This window comes from Pseudorca crassidens, chromosome 2 (genome assembly GCF_039906515.1).
Source record: "Pseudorca crassidens isolate mPseCra1 chromosome 2, mPseCra1.hap1, whole genome shotgun sequence".
Classification (NCBI taxonomy): domain Eukaryota; kingdom Metazoa; phylum Chordata; class Mammalia; order Artiodactyla; family Delphinidae; genus Pseudorca; species Pseudorca crassidens.
The window spans coordinates 31,535,160-31,555,271 of NC_090297.1; the positions used below are offsets into that span (position 1 = coordinate 31,535,160).

General features: G+C 42.5%; 1 protein-coding gene across 20 annotated transcripts in view; it reads left to right on the plus strand.

Moving 5' to 3' along the window:
- MACF1 (microtubule actin crosslinking factor 1) overlaps positions 1–20,112 on the plus strand; it is a 341,804-nt gene that overhangs the window by 116,011 nt on the left and 205,681 nt on the right. For all 20 annotated transcript variants that reach the window (XM_067725581.1, XM_067725580.1, XM_067725586.1 and 17 more), the window contains exons 2-3: positions 5,958–6,019; positions 18,703–18,792. In XM_067725581.1, the coding sequence (XP_067581682.1) occupies positions 5,958–6,019; positions 18,703–18,792 (152 nt within the window). The remainder of the gene's footprint in view (positions 1–5,957; positions 6,020–18,702; positions 18,793–20,112) is intronic.

Genomic DNA, 20,112 nt, shown 5'->3' on the forward strand with positions numbered 1-20,112 from the left:
AGTCAGTTTGGGCTGCTGTAACAAAACGATAGGCTCAGTGGCTTAAACAACAGACACTGATTTCTCACACTTCTGAAGGTGGGGAAGTCCATGGTCAAGGCACCTACAGGTTTGGTGTCTCGTGAGGGCCTCTTCCTGGTTCATAGACAGCTAGCTGTCTTCTTGCTGCACCCTCACATGGTGGAGCGGGAATGAGAGAGCTCTCTGGGGCCCCTTTTGTAATGACACTAATTCCATTTATGAGAGCTCCACTCTCATGACCTAGTCACCTCCCAAAGGCTTCAACTCCTACTTCTATCACACTGGGGGTAAGATTTCAACATATGAATTTCAGGAGGACACAGACATTCAAGCAGTGGCAGATAGTTATAGCAGGGAAACCTATTAGAAGCAGAGAGGGAGACAAGAAGAGTTCATTTTTAGACAAGTTGAGCTTGAAATGAGCATGAAATTTTTAGGAGTCAATTGGACATATGAGAGTGGTGTTTAGGATAAAGGCCTGAGCTGAAGATATGGATTGGGAATTGTCAGTGTACAGGTTACAGTTGAAACTGTGGAAGTAGATTAAATCATTCTGGGAGAATGTAGAGAACAGGTATTATTTACTTTTTTTTGAAATCTATAGGTTTTTTTTTTTTTCCCCCATCCCATAGTGTACATAACACCAAAAATTTTGCATGCGATTTTAGGTGGTTTATGACTCCCCCCAACCCCACAAATCCATTTAGGGACCCTTAGGCCCATGGATATCTTAAGAAGCTGTAGTAATACAGAATAAAAAGGAAAGAGGGCTAAGAATGAGTAAACATTTAGGGATGAACAGAAGAGAGGGAACAGTTAAAGGGGAAGGAGGGGAAGGAGGGAAACCAGGGTAGAATGAAGTCTCAGAATCAAGAGGGAGAGTGGGTTTAAAAGGTAAAGGAATGGTCACCAGTGTCTTCTGGGTTGGCAGCTGGGTGGCTGTGGGGAGGGCAGTTGCAATGAATTTGTGGGGCAGGAAGCCAGGTCACATGGTGGAGCAGGAGGTGCAGCAGTAGAGAAGTGAGCGCTGTCATCGCACTGGTCCGGAGCCCAGGGGAAAGGAGAGGAGTAGGTAAAGATACACAAGCTAGGGGGTGGTGGTTGGATTAAGTTCTCAAGAAGGGAAGGTACAGGATCCAGATTTCAGAGGGAAGGACTTGCCTAGGTAACAAGGAGGGACATCTCTGCCAATGAAACTAAAAGATAATTAGGGTAGGTATTGGTAGCTTGGTGTCCTGTAGTGGTCTTAATAAAGTTGGAAACAAGTAGTAAATCCCTCTAATTAAGCAACCCTCGCATGATTAATTGGTGCCTCAACATGTTCAGTCTGAGAATTTCGCAGTGGCCTGTTGGGTTCTTCGTGGTCAGTTCATAGCCTTTGGTGAGGCTGAGCTTACAAGGAGCATCTAAAAGAATATCACCTTTCCTGTGATTGACTGTTTTCTTCTTGCATAAGGGTACCTTCTTAAAATTCTATCTCTGGTGTTAGGTAGAAAGATCTTCACTAGGCCTGAATTAAATGAAGGATTTATGTGTAGGGAATCAAACCTAAAACTTCTTAAAAACTTTCAAAGTCTGAGCCATCTGGAGTGTTCTGAAGGTCTATGTAATAAAGTTGCTCTTTGGCTTACCTGATGAATTTCCTTGCTGATATTAAGATCTTAAAATCCAGGCATTGCAGTATCCTCTTATCCTGCTTAAATCAGGAGAGAACGTTCATGTAATTGATTGGTCTGCAACATAGGATCCTAAAAAAGGATCCTCCAGCTTTGGGGCAAGGTTGTTCTATAAAACCCTTTCCTGAGGAACTTATAGCTTGGCTCTAAGCAGGCTAGCTGCTCTTGGGAAGGACTTGTAATCATGCTGCTTTTAGTAATTACGTTCAGAATTAGTACTTGGACCTCTTCCCTCTGAATTGAAAGTCAGTTTTTTAGCTATTCGAAGCATGACTGATTTGAGGCCATCCGGTTTCCCTAGTGCATTATCCCCATGAGAGGGCTCCGTAGGTGAACAGCATAACTATGGGTAGTAAAATTTAGAAGACTCAATTGTGTTAATCGCATCTTCAGGTCTAAAAGAAATGAGGCAGTGGACTGAACTCTTACAAGTGGCTTGGCTTTGATTTCATTCTGTGTGTTTCTTTAGCCAGTCTTCTAATCATATATTGGCCAATCAAGAATGTTTATTTATTACCTATAAGAGTCCAGTCCAGGGAATTCCCTGGTGGTCCAGTGGTTAGGGCTCAGGGCTTGCACTGCTGGAGCCCGGGTTCGATCCCTGGTAGGGGAAATAACATCCCATAAGCTGCGTGGTGTGGCCAAAAAAACAAAAAACAAAAAAACCGTCCAGTCCAATATGTAAAAACTCAGATACACCAGTAAGTATCACCTTTTTGCTGGGGCCTGCAAACATAATGGAAAAACAGTATTAAAGCTAACTAAAAGTTCTGCCCGCCACATTTTCACCAATGCCAGGTCCACTCTGCTTTGCTCTATTTATTACCCTTATAACCAAGAACAGTCTGTTTCTAATTTTACAAAGTTCTCACTCTGAAGACAACAGGTTTTGTTTATAGAATTTCTTTTATTATAAAAGTAATATGGGCTTGCTATAATAGGTTAAACAATACATAGATGGAAAAGAAAAAGTTAACAGATTTCCTTTTAAACTAGGCAATATTTTAAAGAGGTGGAATTCATGTGATTTCTTTTTAGTCCACTGCCTCAGCTCTTTTAGACCTGAAGATGCGATTAACACAATTGAGTCTTTTTTATTTTCTACCCATAGTTATTCTGTTAACCTACCAAGCCCTCCTATGGGGATAAGGCACTAGGGAAATCAGATGGTTTCTCATCAGTCATGCTTCCAATAGCTAAAAAGCTGACTTTCACTTCAGGTAAGGGGAAGGATTTATTTTAGTCTTATAATGTAGAGCTTTAGATGTTAGAAGCTATGGGACATGCAGAAAAGTAAAGCATGATCTCTTTCCTCAAGGAGTTAATGATCTCATTGATAAGTAAGAATGAGCATATTAAGAGATCAGAATTTATATAATTATATAAGTATGGATTGAGTGATTAGCATAGTAAGTACCATAAAAATTTGGAGAACAAAGAGACTATTGAGAAATGGAATTGTCGGGAAAGGCTGCCAGAGTAATTTTTCTCAAACACAAATCTCACGTGTCATTCTTCTATTTAAAATCTTTCAATACTTTCCCTTACCTTCCCCTCACCAGTTTCTTGGTGACGAAGTTTGGACTCCTTAGCTTGTCATGAAAGGCCCTGATTTGACCCATGCCATTCTATCCAGTCTTAAGTGTCACCACTACCTATTACACGTCCTGTCTTTCAACCATCCTTAATTCTGTGCAGTTGTCTGAACATGAGCTCCTTCTTATCTCCGTGACTTTGCACTAGGTAGAACTTCATGTAGTAGCTTTGTCCCTTCTCTTTCTGGCTAACTTGTACTCATCTTTTAAGGTTTAGTTAGTCACTCACCTGGAAACGTTCACTAACCTCCCATGGGTCCCTCGTCTACTCAGACAGGTTAGCCATTTCTCTTACGTTCTTGAGCGCTCTGTGCTTACCTCTGTTAACAGCACTTGTCAAGCTGCACTGAAGTTATTTCTCCTTTCTGCTAGACTCTTTTAAAGGTAGGGACTGTGACTTTGTGTAGCACAGGGTATTCCAAGCAGCTAGCTCCTTAATAAGGACTTATTCAAAGAATAAATGAGTGAATGAATGAGCTGAATTTTAAAGAATAAATAGCATTTGGAGAGGTGGAGAGGAAAAAAGTAGCTTGCCATGAAGAGAAAACAAATGTCAATGATTTAGATGAGATTGTAGCTGCAAGCTGATTCTGATTCAGTCTGCAGATGATAGAGGCTTGGAAAGGATGATGAAGAGGTCAGATAACTGAATCAGCATCTAAAGAAGATCAAAATATGTTGGAATGACAGTGGTCACATCTAATAAATATTCTGGCTTCAAATACTTGCAGCACTCTATGAAGTGAAAATCAGATAAGACTTAAAAAATCCCAACAGTTCCAAGTGAGCGCCAATAGGTAGAATTTATAAGGATGCAGATTATGACATGTTATGGAACTATTAAATTAGTATGTGTTGCTTTATGAGGTAGTGAATTCTCTATTATCTTAAGTTTTAAGAGTCAATAATATTGTAGATGTATGCAAGATTTGGACAGACCTTTCAACTCTGAACATATGTTTCTTTGTTGTTGAGGGGATTTGTGAATCAGCAGGGAATTAGACTAAATCCATTCTAATTCCTAAGTTCTGTGGTCTGTAATAGGAAGAGATCACTGTTCCTTGCAAATAAAGCAGGAAAGGAAGAGGTGGTAAAGGTAAGGTTAGAGAAAGAGATGAAGGAGCACTTACTGGATGGCTCTAGATTCAGAAAAATAAGAAGATAGAGCATCCACCTGGAAGTGGAGAGAAAGCCTTAGTGTTGTTTGGAATGGTACCTACGTGGCTCTTACTTGGGAGTCAGTAAGAAGGGAATAACTGTGGCAGTAGAGAGAGAAAACCTAACTGAAGTTTGTGTGAATTACTAGTGAGCCAGAGTTACTGGCTCATATATAATTCTGCTACTTTCTTCTGAAATTTCTCTGAGTTGGAGAAGAAGTGGAGGAGTCAAGCCATGGTAGTCATTCAAGTTTGGGGATTGTCCTGGTGAACATACTAGTAGAAGGTTAGGCCCGTGAGACTCCCTGGGGTATTAGTGACTGCAGCTTTGAATTGCTTAACTATGTTGTCTAGCACAGACTGGGATGATCTTAGGTGTTCTTACTAAACAGGGTAAAATAAGAAGGGAGTGATTGAAGGTTGAGAATGATGAGGAGCTATGAAAGATTGATAAAGATGACTGCTAAATAGGTATGTTTGGAGAAGGAACGAGGCTCAGGAAGTGGCATGGTGGTGGCTGGCTGTGAATTGGAGCTGAAGGTCAGTGGAGCCAAGCAGGCTCACATGCATTGTCCACACATATGCTGAAGTAATTTGAGGATGACACCATAGGATACCCTTGGAGATAGTAAATGTGAACCAAGTTGTTAAGAGAAGTTAACGTAGATTTGCCACGTGGAGGGGGCAGGCAGCAGGGAATGGTCGATGACAGAAAGGATGATTTGAACAAGATGGTATAGTGGAGGGCAAGGGCTTCAAATAAGTAGAAAAGGAACGGAGCTGATGAATCAGTGGTCTGGAGGTGGCGTTGTGGGAGAAGTTGAGTTCTCCACAGGATCAGGCCTCTGTGGCGCAGTCACTGTCAAGTGTTGACAGTCATGTTTCTGTTAAAGAGGTGAACAGAATTGAGAATGAAAGACAGTTTGCCTGCAAAAAGAAGTGGGACTCTGTAAGACTTGGGAGAAGGGAGGGAGGGAGGAGATGTGTGGGGCAGGGCATAGTGGGCAGCTCTGAGAGCTTGGTTGGTGAGGCTGGGGAAGAAGCTGGAGTGAGGGAGTACTGGGGAGGAGGGGGTGGGAGGAGAGCATTGGTCAAGAGGACCAGTGTGTGGAGGGTGAGATGTAACCCTGCACTATAGGTGTCCCGAGCGCCAAGGGCACTGCACCCCTTCTGTTGGGGGTTTTCACAGCTTTGGCTTTTTGGAGCTTGCTGGGGGCAGGGGAAGCAGGGAATCACTGTGCTCCCCGGAGAATTACGATGCGAAGGAGACTTTGCCATGACAAGATTCTTGAGAAACATGATTCTGTCTAATGCATAAAGTGACAACATGGTAAGGACAGAAGAGGAAGTTCAGACAGACTGAACCTTCCCAACAACAAGACGCTGTCTCATAGTCCTGAGGAAACTGTCTCCACTGTCCTGGAGAATCTGGGTGTGGGCAAGGCAGTGGTTGGGGAACGTCTTGCCGGGTAGCGCTAAGCCAGTGCCTTCTCCTTGTTTCCTCACAGATGAACGGGACCGTGTGCAGAAGAAGACGTTCACCAAGTGGGTCAACAAGCACCTGATGAAGGTAGGACCCCTTTGTGGATGCTGCCCTGGCCCCTCTGGCTGCTCCTGATCTGGATCTATCAGTCCCTTCTCTCAGTTCATGTTACTGGCCATGTGCTCCAGTTGATGGGGATACACATGACTTTTTTTTTTTTTAAAATATCTAACATAGTCCGAATAACGTGGAAACTTCCACTGATCAGTTTCTTGGTGAAGACAGTAACACCTCCATTACCTGAGGAGGCTGAGGTTGAGGATACCGTGGCGTGATTCCTGGGATTTCCAAGAACACTTTGCACCAAACTTTACATACTATTTTATAAGCCCCTTTCTTGCTTTAAATTTTTTAACCTGATTAATGTGGAAGGATGGGGCAGAGGAGATTTTGTTCTCTCTCTTAAGGTATGCAAATCTTGAATGATCAGTTTAATGAATTTTTAAAATATGTATATTCAGGTGTAACCCCCATACAGTTGAAAATACAGAGCAAAATGGCTAGGGTTGGAGGGAGATCTTATTATTATTTTTATATTATTATTTTTAAATAGAGGAAAATCCAAGGCAGAGGCATATTAAATACTCACCTAAGGATAAACAGTATGACTAATGTGGCAGTCAGATTTGAAAACAAAGTTTTTAAGTTACAATAATTACTCAAATAACTGTGAGCTATAATAATTACTGCTCTGGGAAAGATTACCAGTGACCTCTCAATTGCTGTATCTAGTAGCCTAGTTTTATCTTCTTCTCTTTTGATTTCTCTGTAGCATTTGACAGTGTTGACCAACTCACTGCTCCCTTTGTTTTTTTTTTAATTTATTTTATTTTACTTTATTTATGTATGTATTTATTTTGGGCTGCATTGGGTCTTCATTGCTGTGAGCGGGCTTTCTCTAGTTGTGGCGAGTGGGGGCTACTCTTCGTTGTGGTGTGCGGGCTTCTCATTGCTGTGGCTTCTCTTGTTGCAGGGCACAGGCTCCAAGGGCACGGGCTTCAGTAATTGTGGCTCGTGGGCTCTAGAGCACAGGCTCAGTAGTTGTGGCGCACGGGCTTAGTTGCTCCGCAGCATGTGGGATCTTCCCGGACCAGGGCTTGAACCCGTGTCCCCTGCATTGGCAGGCAGATTCTTAACCACTGTGCCACCAGGGAAGCCCTCACTGCTCCTTTAAAGCTGTCTTTTCTGTTGCCTTCTGGGACACTGCTTTTTCCTCAGTTACCTCTTCCCTCCATGAATGCCTCTCTCACTGGCTTCTCTTGCTCCTTCTGAGTCCTCCACGTTGACGTTCCCTGGGTCCTAACCATTTTCTTGTTTTCTACTCTGTATTCTTTGGCAGTCTCATTTGCGTTAGCCACGGGGGTCATTTGGTTGCATGGAATGCAAGGAATCATAAGTTGAAAGGGTTACAGGGTGATCTCCAGAGTCTGGTGTCTGGATGCATCTGAGCTTTATGAAAACTAAACTTTATTGGGCAGTTACTCTCTCTTTCTCTTTTTATGAGGCCTTGTGTTTCTTCATTTTTATATCTTTCTGTGTGTCTCCTACATTTAGTTCTCTGCATTCCTGCCGTTGCTTGTGTGTGAGCCACGGTGGCTGTCCCTCAAATGGTAATGTAAACCCCTGCAGCTACATGATTCTAAAGATGCAAACACAAGCAATCTGGTTGGCTGAGGTTTTCTTCTCCTCCATGGGTCAGTGGTCTATCTATTTAGTTCCGTAAACTATGGCCGGTGAGATGGTTACATAAATCAAACATGGCTCGTTAGGGCCACTTGTTTAACTACAAATGAGGGCGATTTTCTAACTACAAGATATAGATAAGGAGGTGATGATAGAGCCTTTTCCTGCATTCTTTCCTAAGCCCAGGACCTGTATCTCACAGTGTACTTGACACGGTCATCTGGATGTTACCCAGACATGTCCTGTATTCAACACATCCCAAATTGCCCAGTATTTTCACTCGTGTACCTAGCTGTCCAAGTTAGGAACCTAGAATCATACTGTATTTAGTCCTGCCCATCATCTCTCCCTGTCACCAACTACAATCAATCACTTCGAACTCAGAAAGATGCTTGCATCTGGTTTCTCTTCTCCATCCCCATTACCTCTGTTCTAGCCCAGGGCCTCTTCATCTCTTGACTTGGCCATAATAGTTTCCTAATAAAGTTTTCTATAAGAACAAATATAATGATAATGGTAGTAGTTTATTGAGTGCTTACTGTAAATCAGACTTTCTATACTGAGTCTTTTATATGGATCATCTCATTTAATTCTTCACTGACCTTATGCTGTAGATTCTATTAATAGTCCCATTTTATCAGTGAGGTTCAGAGAGGTTAAATAACCTGTTCGAGGTCATACCACTAGAAAGAAGAAGAACTAAGATACTAGAACTCAGGCAGCCTAAAGTCTGGCACCTGTGCTCTCAACCTCTGCGCTGCTGACACCCGGTCTGCCTACCTTTCCAGGCTCATGGTGTCATATTCCTCTCAGACCTCAAGCTCTTGCTGAACTGTTTGCCATGCTATTTATGACACTGTATCTTCGCTCATGGGGCTCCCTCTGCGTGGATTACCTTCCCCAGCTCTGTTCTGCCTGGACAACACCAACTTAACACCTCCTCAATAGATACTTTCCTGACTCTCCCACCTGGAATTGACTGGCCTTTCCTTTGTGCCCTCCCTGTATTCGTTATGTACTTCTGTTATGGCACCTGCAACATTCATCTTTCTGCCAGATTGTAACTTGAAGGTTGATGTTGTGTCCTGTTTTTTTTTAGTCGGGACAAAGGAGGAAGGAAGAGAGACAGGGAGAAAAAACCCTGCAATTTTCCTCTAATTTCTTCAACATTTACCAGTTAGTTGCCTCTGGTTTGGTGGCACATAACTCTGTCATGGTGCAGAGCCCTTCACAGCCTGTTTCCAACCAGGCATTGTCCCCTGCATAGCCTGTGCTGTAGCCGTACGAAACATCTCACTACTTCCTAAACACTGTACTTTCGTACCTCTTTGCTTATTCATTTCTCTCTCCCTTGAATGCATGTCTTTTCCTCCTCTGCCTGGCCATCACCCACTTACCCTTCAAGACCCAGGTCCAGTATCCCCTTCCTGAGGCTCTGACCTCCATCCCTTGGACTAAATTAATTGCAGCTCCATCTCTGTGCCACACCACTTTGAAGAGATGGGCTTGTGTGTTCACACGTTGGTGTCCTCTGTTCCTTGAGGTCTAGGACTTGTGCACTGTCTCAGCCAAGTACTGCACCCGGAGCATGAGAAGTATCCAGTAAGGATTTGTTACCATGAGTAAATAATAGCTCAGTAGTCTTTTTAGCTTACAAAGCATATTCTAATATGACTTGATCCTTACAGTAACCCTGAAGGAGGTAAAGGTATTTTATCCTTTCAGTTTTAACAGTTGAGGAAAGTGAGAATTAGAAGAATGAAGTGACTTTCCCAAGGTCATACAGCTAGTGAAGGATGGAGCTAAAGAGCAGGCATGAGGCTTCTGGCCAGAATTACTTGCTGTTACTATTAAATATGCCCCCACCTTGCTCTGCTTTCATACCTCATCTCTTAACAATTGGAAGAACTGAATTTATCCTGCCTCAAGCTTGCCCCCCTAAACTCTGTAGCTGGATGCAAGTGCTCTGCCTCCCTGCTCTTCACTTGCAGCTGATGTTGCCTGTTGAACTTCTGCCTCAGTTCTGTGTGATGACAGGAGGCCCAGGGAGGGAGAAACTAGACGAACACATAGCATTGTTAGAAATTGGAGGCCAGCCAGAGCTTTACTTAAATCCTTGGCAATTTTTCATCTCTTCTCAGGCCCCCAGCCTTACAGTTCCAATGGCATTTTCTCATCTTGGAATATTTCACAGAGATTCACTGCTCATCGGAATCATTGCTCCATGTTGGAATTCTTTGAACTTTGGGCTGAGAATTAGGGATCAAATCTGTTTTTTGTAATTCAGGCATCCTTTGCTTTGCTCCCCAAGTACACATGAACTACATTAGTGTTGCCACTGGCAAGTAGAATGATGTAAGATCAAAACAGCCAAGCCCCTCAAGTGCTAGATTTAGTTGACCTAATCTCTTGGATTCCCAAGTATCTCTTTAGGAAACAGTTTGTTCTTGCATAAGCAAATCAATGCCTCTTTATTAGCTGAGAACACTGTTGGTCCAATCATAAAAGAGATTTAAGGATGTAAGCATCTGAAATATATAAATAACCTAATTTAGAACACAAGTCCTACAAATCGAAGAGTTCTGCTCATATGCCAGAACCATCACAAATAAAAACCTAGGGCTTCCCTGGTGGCGCAGTGGTTGAGAGTCCGCCTGCCGATGCAGGGGACACGGGTTCGTGCCCCGGTCTGGGAGGATCCCACATGCCGCGGAGCAGCTGGGCCCATGAGCCATGACTGCTGAGCCTGCACATCCAGAGCCTGTGCTCCGCAACGGGAGAGGCCACAGCAGTGAGAGGCCTGCGTACTGCAAAAAACAAACAAACAAACAAAAAACCCTAGAGTTTTAAGTGAGATTTTATTCACATTATCCTTGATATATCTCTGGGTTCTGGTAGCTGATAAAGTATCCCAAAGAGAACTTCAAGAAAGGCTGAAACGATGAGACAGAACTGAGAGCATGAGCTCCTGAAAAGGAGGAGGAAGGCTTTCTCTGGTCAGTTTCTACTGACTGCGGAGGTTAGTGGGTAGAAAGGAAGGAAAGCATTTAAGCTAACAGATGGACTAATTCTTTCCATCTTTAGTCATGTATGCAGTCTAGAAGCAACTGGCCTTCCTGGAATTTTAGTTAAGAATTCCAGATAAACCAGCAAAAGTTTTTAACTCCAAAGTTACACTAATGTTCTCAATTTTTCTCCGCCTCTTTGAGGCTCTCTAGCTGAACACAGGGTGAGAGAATGCTCTAATGGTTCCAGGCACTCTCTCTTGCGCAGCCTCTGTGCTGTGGCCACATGAGATGGAGACTGGCAGTGGAGTGTAATTTAAGAGATTGATGGAGTCGTGCTGGTCAGATGCTGAGGAGAGGAATGTTTCCTTTGTTGCCCAACTGTGACTGTATGGTGGTGGTTTGTGACCATGTCTGCCTAGACCTGAGTTTTCAGGGCTTGATTTCACCCTGAATGCATCTCGACCTCCACTGAAGGTTTTGGTTCTACATTGGGACTTGGATTCTCTACTCCCTGAGCATTAGTGCCTGCCTATTAAGTAAAGATACCCTTGGTGGATTTTAGAATCCTCCTCATCCGCAGAGAATCTTTGTTAATCAGGGTTGGCTGTTACCACTGTCAGATTCCTTAAAACTTAAGGAACTTTCAAAACAGGCGATAGGATTCTCATCTGCAAAGAGCCTCACACTTTGCTCCCCCATCGCACTCTACTTACTCCAAAAGGGGCCCTCAGCCCCCACTCTTATTCCCTGTGTTCGAGCACAGTTCTCTCCAGAGTGAAAAGTCTGTGACAACTGTTATCTGTTTTTTTTTAGTATTGGGCTTTTCTGGAGGATAAATTTGGCCTTTGAATCAGTATGGAATTTTCCCTCTTACAGTTTAGAAATCTATAAATTCAGAAATCCATCTGAAGCTACCAGGCTCACTCTTACTTTCCCTGTATCTTTTAATAAGTATAGATGAGAGTAAATAACATACTCTTCTCTTTAAAACTTTCTCCTCTGACCTATATATTGTTCTTCAACATAATGTGGATCAAGGAAGTTGAGCTGCTTGTGTTTTCTTTTAAGAGTCTTCGAGCAAAACTTTTCTAGATCAGGCTTTCTGCAGGTGTTAAAGAATACTGCATGACAGTCGTTGGTTCTTTTTTTGTGGGGGGGCTCTTATAATTTAATAATGTTGTTAATACGTTGTTTCTACCCTTCAAGTATCATGGAAGCCTTGTGAGGGGAAAGAGCATTGAACTCAGAGTCAAGAGACAGTGATCTGACACTTTACAGCTAAATGGTCTTACAAAGTTATTTAACTTCTCTAGACAGTGCTTTTCTCATGTGTAAACTGAGTGTATTAGAGTTAAGTAATCTTTAAAGTCCCTTTGGGCTCAGATTCTGATTCCAAGCACTTAAGTGCAATTTATTCCCTTTGCTAAAGCCACTTAGAAATTGGGCGAAGCTGTTTATTTTTTCATAACTTCAAGCCAATCTTCTAAAAATTGGGAGAGCAGAGTTTTCCTTGGCTTACTAATGCATGGTGATTGGGGAGGATTGGCTTGGTCTCAAAATTTAGTCATTCATTAATTTTTTTTTGGCTGTGTTAGGTCATCGTTACTGTGCGTGGGCTTTCTCCAGTTGCGGTGAGCGGGGGCTACTCTTTGTTGAGGTGCGCAGGCTTCTGATTATGGTGGCTTCTCTTGTTGCGGAGCCTGGGCTTTAGGCGCGTGGGCTTCAGTAGTTGTGGCACACGGGCTCAGTAGTTGTGGCTCACGGGCTCTAGAGTGCAGGCTCAGTAGTTGTGGCACACAGGCTTAGTTGCTCCGTGGCATGTGGGATCTTCCCGGACCAGGGCTCGAACCCGTGTCCCCTGCATTGGCAGGTGGATTCTTAACCACTGCACCACCAGGGAAGCCCCATTCATTAATTTTTAAAAATAGCTATGTTGAGATTTAATTCACATATCACATAATTCACCCATTTAAAGTGTACATTTCAATGGCTTTTATTGTATTCACAGAGTTTCGCAGCCATCACCACAATCAATTTTAGAATATTTTCCTCATCCCCCAAAAGAAACCCTGTACCCTTTAATCATTATCCCTAACCAACCCCCCATCCTCTCCCCCAGCCCTAGGCAACCACCAATCTACTATCTGTCTCTATAGATTTGCCGATTCTAGATATCTCATACAAATTGAATCATACAATATGTGGTTCTTTGTAAGTGGCTTCTTTCACATGTCATAATATTTAGGCATTTGGATTATTTTCACTTTTTGGCTGTTGTGAACAATGAATGCTGCTATGAACATTCATTCATGTACAAGTTTTGTTTTTGTTTTTTTCTGGACATGTTTTTAATTCTCTTGGATATATACCTAGGAGTGGAATTACTGAGTCGTATGGTAAATTGTGTTTAGCCTTTTGAGGAACTGTCAGACTGTTTTCCAAAGCAGCTGCATCATTTTACATTCTCACTGGGAGTGTATGAGGGTTCCAGTTTCTCTATAGCCTCATCAACACTTATTATCTGTCTTTTTTTTTTTTTGCGGTACGCAGGCCTCTCACTGTTGTGGCCTCTCCCGTTGCGGAGCACAGGCTCCGGACGCGCAGGCTCAGTGGCCATGGCTTACAGGCCCAGCCGTTCCGCGGCATGTGGGATCTTCCCGGACCTGGGCACGAGCCCGCGTCCCCTACATCGGCAGGGAAGCCCCTATCTGTCTTTTTGATTATAGCCATCCTAGTGGTTGTGAAGTGGTATCTCACTGTAGTTTGATTTACATTTTCCTTATGGCTAATGATATTGAGCATCTTTTCATGAGTTTGTTAGCCATTTGTACATATTCCTTGGAGATTTCTAAAGAACTAATTTTGATGGTGATTTTCACAGGGAGTACAAACAGGTAAGGACCTGGATAGTTGAAGTTTTTCACTCATCTTGTTTGCTAACAGCAGCATGATTATTTGTTGGAAAGAAACATATATATGGATGCTTTCTGAGCACTCTTGGCTTCACTTGGCTGCCTCTAATACTTGCCTGGTGCTTAGTCCACCAGACTTTTTCTTAGGAGATTTGTGGAAAACTTCAGAGGCAATGTAGCATGTACAGAAATGGTGACGACTTTAGAAGGGGGCAGACCTGGGTTTGGTTGGCCTGGTCATTGAGCCGTATGATCGTGGGATGTTAATTGAGCCCTCCAAATCCCCCCTCTGCATCTGAACATTTTTTGATATAAAAGCACTAGTAAGTGTTAGCAAGTTCTTTTTTTTTTTTAATTATCATAGTTCCTTATTATTTATTATTTATTTTTTATTTTTGGCTGTGTTGGATCTTTGTTGCTGCACTTGGGCTTTCTCTAGTTGCGGTGAGTGGGGGCTGCTCTTCGTTGCGGTGCGCGGGCTTCTCATCGCGGTGGCTTCTCTTGTTGCGGAGCGCGGGCTCTAAGCGCACGGGCTTCAGTAGTTGTGGCTCACGGGCTTCAGAGTGCAGGCTCAGTAGTTGTGCACAGGCTTAGTTGCTCTACAGCATGTGGGATCTTCCTGGACCAGAGCTCCAACCCGTGTCCCCTGCATTGGCAGGCAGATTCTTAACCACTGCGCCACCAGGGAAGCCCCTAGTTCTTTATCCTTCTCTAGGCAGAGCTGTGTCCAGTATGCTTCAGAAACAGACTACTGTTCTCTGTTGAAAATTATCTGAGAAAAAAAAAAAAATCTTACTATACTCCCTTCCCCCATTACTTTTGTCTATATCTCTCTACTGGTTTTCATAGTTACTTAGTTATTATAATCACACAAAGACTGAGAAACAGTAAACTAGGACTCATGTAAATTTCTTGTAAGGTGGTTGAATTTTGCTATTCACAGGTGTAAAACATAAACCGGAATTTTCAGAAGGAGATATTGGGGCCTTGATGTAAAACTAACTTTACATTTCAAGTACTTCCTTTTTCTTGGTGTTTGGTATCCTACTGATAACACGATCTCACCTGGTCTGCAGCCCTGTGTAATTTATTTAAATAATTACTTGATGACCACTCCCGATTTTTATACCCTATGTTCAGGTCTTACCTGTCAATAATAAGTCCCTCATTATTGTTTCTTCTCTTCTTTTTTTTATAAATTTAATTTATTTTATTTATTTATTTTTGGCTGCACTGGGTCTTCGTTGCTGCGTGTGGGCTTTCTCTAGTTGTGGCGAGTGGGGGCTACTCTTCATTGCAGTGCGTGGGCTTCTCATTGCGGTGGCTTCTCTTGTTGTGGAGCACGGGTTCTAGGCGCGCAGGCTTCAGTAGTTGTGGCACGTGGGCTCAGTAGTTGTGGCTCGTGGGCTCCAGAGCGCAGGCTCAGTAGTTGTTGCACATGGGCTTAGTTGCTCCGCGGCATGTGGGATCTTCCCGGACCAGGGATTGAACCCGTGTCCCCTGCATTGGCAGGCGGATTCTTAACCACTGCACCACCAGGGAAGTCCCTGTTTCTTCTCTTCTTAATCCTAATAACAAGTATTTAATAATTTCTGACTTTTTAAAACCTACTGTTCATTTAAAATCTGATTTCCATTCCACCACTCTCTAGAAAATTATTCTCACAAAAAGCACTCTTATTTGTAGGAAAATTCAGAAAGCCTTTCTTAGTTTTCGTCCTCCTTGTCCTGTAGCATTTGATACTGGTGATCATCTCTTCCTTGATTATACTCTCTTGGTTTGTTGCCTACCTCTTTCACTGCCTTTTCCCCTACCCACCCCCCCTCCTTTGTTGATTGCTTTCCCATCTCCTGCCTTCTAGTTTTGGCTATTCCTTCAGGCTCAGTCCTTAGCCCTCCGCTCTTCTTTTTTCCCTAACACTGAAAGCCCAACATTTTCCATGTCTTTGGCTAGCACCTCTATGCATATGACTTCTAAACTTAAGTTCTCATCTGCCCCAGATTAAATTCTGGTATTTTCAGCTGCTTCAAGAACATTTCCATTTGTAGCTCCTTTGCTGTTGTTTTAAATTCAACATACTTCAGATTGAACTTGTCAAATCAAACTTCCTTTCCAACTCTTATGACCTGCTAATTTCTTGAGTGGTGCACTGTGGTTGAACCCTTGGACCCACATGAGGGAGGGGTCTTGAAATCTTAGAGCCACTGGTGTGTTGGAGTCAACTGTCATGGGCTCGTGAGAGCCAAATACTAAACTTTCAGGAATTTTGTGAGCTATATTTGCTAAGCACAGCCATTATTAAAAATTAAATTATGTAAACTTACAATTAAATAAATTGTATTTAAAATAAAGGTAATAAATACAGCTCGTCTCTTCAGTTACTTTACTGTGTTGTCACCGTCTGTGCTCTTGAGGGCAGTTGTGTCTGTTGTGTCTCTCTGATGGAAATTCTGTATATTGGTGTGCTGCTGTACATTTCTCCCCAACATTGCTTTTAGTGATGTTGTATTAATAGCTTGAAATTGGTCATTTCAATAGAGTATTTACACCATGAAAATCAACAAGTGATACAAGTCTGGGGTAAATGTATTGTTTCATTCATTGTCTAAACTTAAGAAAGTGAGGGAGAAAATGTTAGTATTGCAGATTAAACTAAAATATGTGTCATATTGTCAGTAGCACAAAAAAATTGAAGAAATATTCTTTAAATATTTGAAACCTATACTTAATTTTTAAATATTTGAAACCTATTATTCAATTTATCATGAACCATTTTCTCCAGTTGGGTTATCTACCTGTCAACTTCTTATTCCTTCGCACACACGTACAAACATGCATGTCTTGCATGTTTCCACCCCTATACCTAGCCTTATGTGGTTTTCCCCTGCTCTTTCTTTCTATCAAACATTTTCTAATCCTTCAAGTCCTTTCTTTTCTAGGAAGTTTACTAAGATGTTTCCACCCTTTATCTTTTCTGATTTGCAATCTGTTTTGAATGCTAGAATATTATAGTTGGAAAGGACTTATAGTTCAATCTTCGACGTGAATGTAGAAATTCCAATATCCTAGTCTCTGCTTGAAAAACTCCAGTGACTAGAAATCCACTATTCTGAGAGTAAACCCTTTCTCTTATTGTCTAGAAAATTAATTATGTTGAAAAGAATCTTCTTCCTTGTAATTTCCAATTGTCTTCTGATTCTGTGTTTGAGCATATCAGTGAAGTTGTCCCTAGACTTGGAATGAATCAGTCACTTTAGGCACTTCCCACAGCTGTGTGACCATAACTTCTCAGAGCCTTAGCTTCCTCAGTTTCTGTTATAGAATGGCAGTAATAAGTAAACTTCACAGGGCAGTTGTTTGGATTAAGTAAATAAAATGAGATTATGTCTGATTACAAAGCATTGTAGTAATGGCAAAGACTAATATCAGAAAGACCAGGGCTTCCCTGGTGGCACAGTGGTTGGGAGTCCACATGCCGACGCAGGGGACACGGGTTCGTGCCCCGGTCTGGGAAGATCCCACATGCCGCGGAGCGGCTGGGCCCGTGAGCCATGGCTGCTGAGCCTGCGCGTCTGGAGCCTGTGCTCCACAATGAGAGAGGCCACAACAGCGAGAGGCCCGCGTACCGCAAAAAAAAAAAAAAAAAGAAAGAAAGACCAAACTGAGGCCCGTCTTTCCACTTGTGACCTTAGGCAAGTTATTTAACCTCTTTGTGTCTCATTTTCTAATGTGTAAAACAGGAATAATAATACCTACCTTATGGATATGAGGGATAGATGAGATAACATCTAAAGCATTAGCACAGTGTTTGACATTACCCACACATTTTTCTAAAGTGATATCTATTTGTTTTTGCACAGTTTCAGTTATAAAATTAGAATTGTTTTTTCCCAAAAGAAAAGTATTTCTCAAGTTCACTATTAGAAGTATTTGGTAAGGGGCTTCCTTGGTGGCGCAGTGGTTAAGAATCCGCCTGCCAATGCAGAGGACACGGGTTCAAGCCCTGGTCCAGGAAGATCCCACATGCCATGGAGCAACTAAGCCCATGTGCCACAACTACTGAGCCTGCGCTCTGGAGCCCACGATCCACAACTGCTGAAGCCCATGTGCCACAACTACTGAAGCCCTCGTGCTTAGAGCCCATGCTCTGCAACAAGAGAAGCCACCACAGTGAGAAACCCATGCACCGCAACAAAGAGTAGCCCCCACTCTCCGCAACTGGAGAAAGCCCACACGGAGCAACGAAGACCCAACTCAGCCAAAAATAAATTTTAAAAAAAAAGTATTTGGTAAGAAAGGGGTTAAATTAAGGTACACCGTATGGAATACTGGGTATCTAGCATTTTAGTTTCCTTCGTAGCACTCTGGAAGGCTTTTCTGACTCTGACTGGTCTCATCTGTCCATCATTGGCCGTCATTTCACATTTTGGTCCATAATAATTCCTGAGATGTTTCAGGATGATTAAGACTCCCCATCCCTAGTCCAAACTTTCTGGAGTATTTTTCATGGTTGGCTGGAATATGTAATGGATCTGGCTTCAATTTACTTATTAATTATAAATTTACTTATTTATTTTATATTTATTTTTGGCCGCGTTGCGTGTTTGTTGCTGCACGCGGGCTTTCTCTAATTGTGGTGAGTGGGGGCTACTGTTCGTTGCCGTGCGTGGGCTTCTCATTGCGGTGGCTTCTCTTGTTGCAGAGCGCGGGCTTCAGTAGTTGTGGCTCACAGGCTCAGTACTTGTGGCTTGCGGGCTCTAGAGCACAGGCTCAGTAGTTGTGGCGCACGGGCTTAGTTGCTCCGCGGCATGTGCGATCTTCCTGGACCAGAGCTCGAACCCGTGTCTCCTGCATTGGCAGGCGGATTCTTAACCACTGTGCCACCAGGGAAGTCCCTGGCCTCAATTAAAAAAAAAACACACATACACTTCTGTTAAGTGTTACCATTTCATATGTATTATACTCCAACCTGAAAATTCCTGAATTTTTTGTTGTTTCCAGTTTCAAATTCTTTAATTTGTGTTTACCTAGGACCAGAGATTCTTGTGTAGATAATAAAATAATTCAAGATAGAATAAAAATCAGTCTGTTTCACTCTCATGCACAGGTCCGGAAGCACATCAATGATCTTTATGAAGATCTGCGGGATGGCCATAACCTGATCTCTCTGCTGGAGGTCCTCTCAGGCATCAAACTGGTGAGCTTCTCTCTTCTCCTAATCAGTTGACCTCACAGGTGTGGCCCTATTAATGACATATGGGTCCACCTTGTTGAGTGCTAGGGCAGTGACTGTCACTGTGTCCTCTGTTACATGGGAGGAAAAAGTAGAAGAGGTCATTGGTGGACTTTATAACTCAGACTTAACACTTTATAAATGCTGTAATTTCATCTTAATTTAACCTGATGTATCATATATTCTCATTTCTTGATGGAATCAAGTATCAGTTCTGTTCCTTTCATATTTGCATGTTTTCTCCTTACTTGTTCTTTATCTATTTATAGATGCTAGTGTTTCAGGAATAGCAGATTTACATTTAAAGGTTTTTGAATAAGGTGCATTTTTCTTCCTACAGCTTTATTTCTAGTCTATATAGACTCCTCCTATTTTTGCTTCTACCTATGAATTGTTCTATTTCTATATTCAACAAAGACCTGAAATTTACATTTAAAAGCCCAGGTATTTAGAGTCATTTTTTTCCAAATCACCTCACTTTCTCCCTTCTGGGATTCACTGTCTTTCACAGGGTTGGAGAAGTGCTGAAGTTGCTGTCTGAGCATAGCCCCAGACGGAGTACATCTGGGCTCCTTGGATAATTAAACATGCCTGCTTCCTCCCCAGATGTATTAAATGTGGCTTGTGGAAACACTTACCTGTCTGAGGGCAAAGGCTGTCTGAACCTCTTGGCTCATGAGTTCTTATCTTCACTTGGTTTGAGGGATCAGTGTAACCTCTCTGTGGGCTCATTGTTTCCTATATGGGAGCCTAATGGAAGCCTGTGATCCTATGCAGCTCCTGCTCTAACTCGAGCGTTGTAGACAACATACTTTTCATTTAGAAAAGGCCAGGGCTGAATACTGGAAACACCTGTGAGGGAGGAGTGCTCTGGAGAGGCACACCGCCGAGGAGCTGGTGGAGCCAGCGTGCTCACCGCCTTTGGTGAATTCTTAGTCATTGTTTGTTGTGTTTCAAGAGCAGGATTTGGCACATTAGATTTCACTCCCTAAGTAATAGCTTCTTCCACGGTTGGAGCTTGCCTTCCCTTGGGGCCTTTGTTTTGGTTTCACTTTTTTTTTGATCTTACAGTAGAATTAATTTTATAATGTTTAGTGGCCTAAAATTGACAGATGCTTTTATTAACATAGCCAGTACATATGAATTCTAGTTCTTCTCTGGCCCTCATTTATAAATCTCCTAAGTAATCAGAATTTTACTTTCACTGTGCTGGACTTAACAGTGCTCACAAAGTTATATTTTGGGCAGTTTGGTTGGTATATTTGATGAACTTGTAGTGATTTT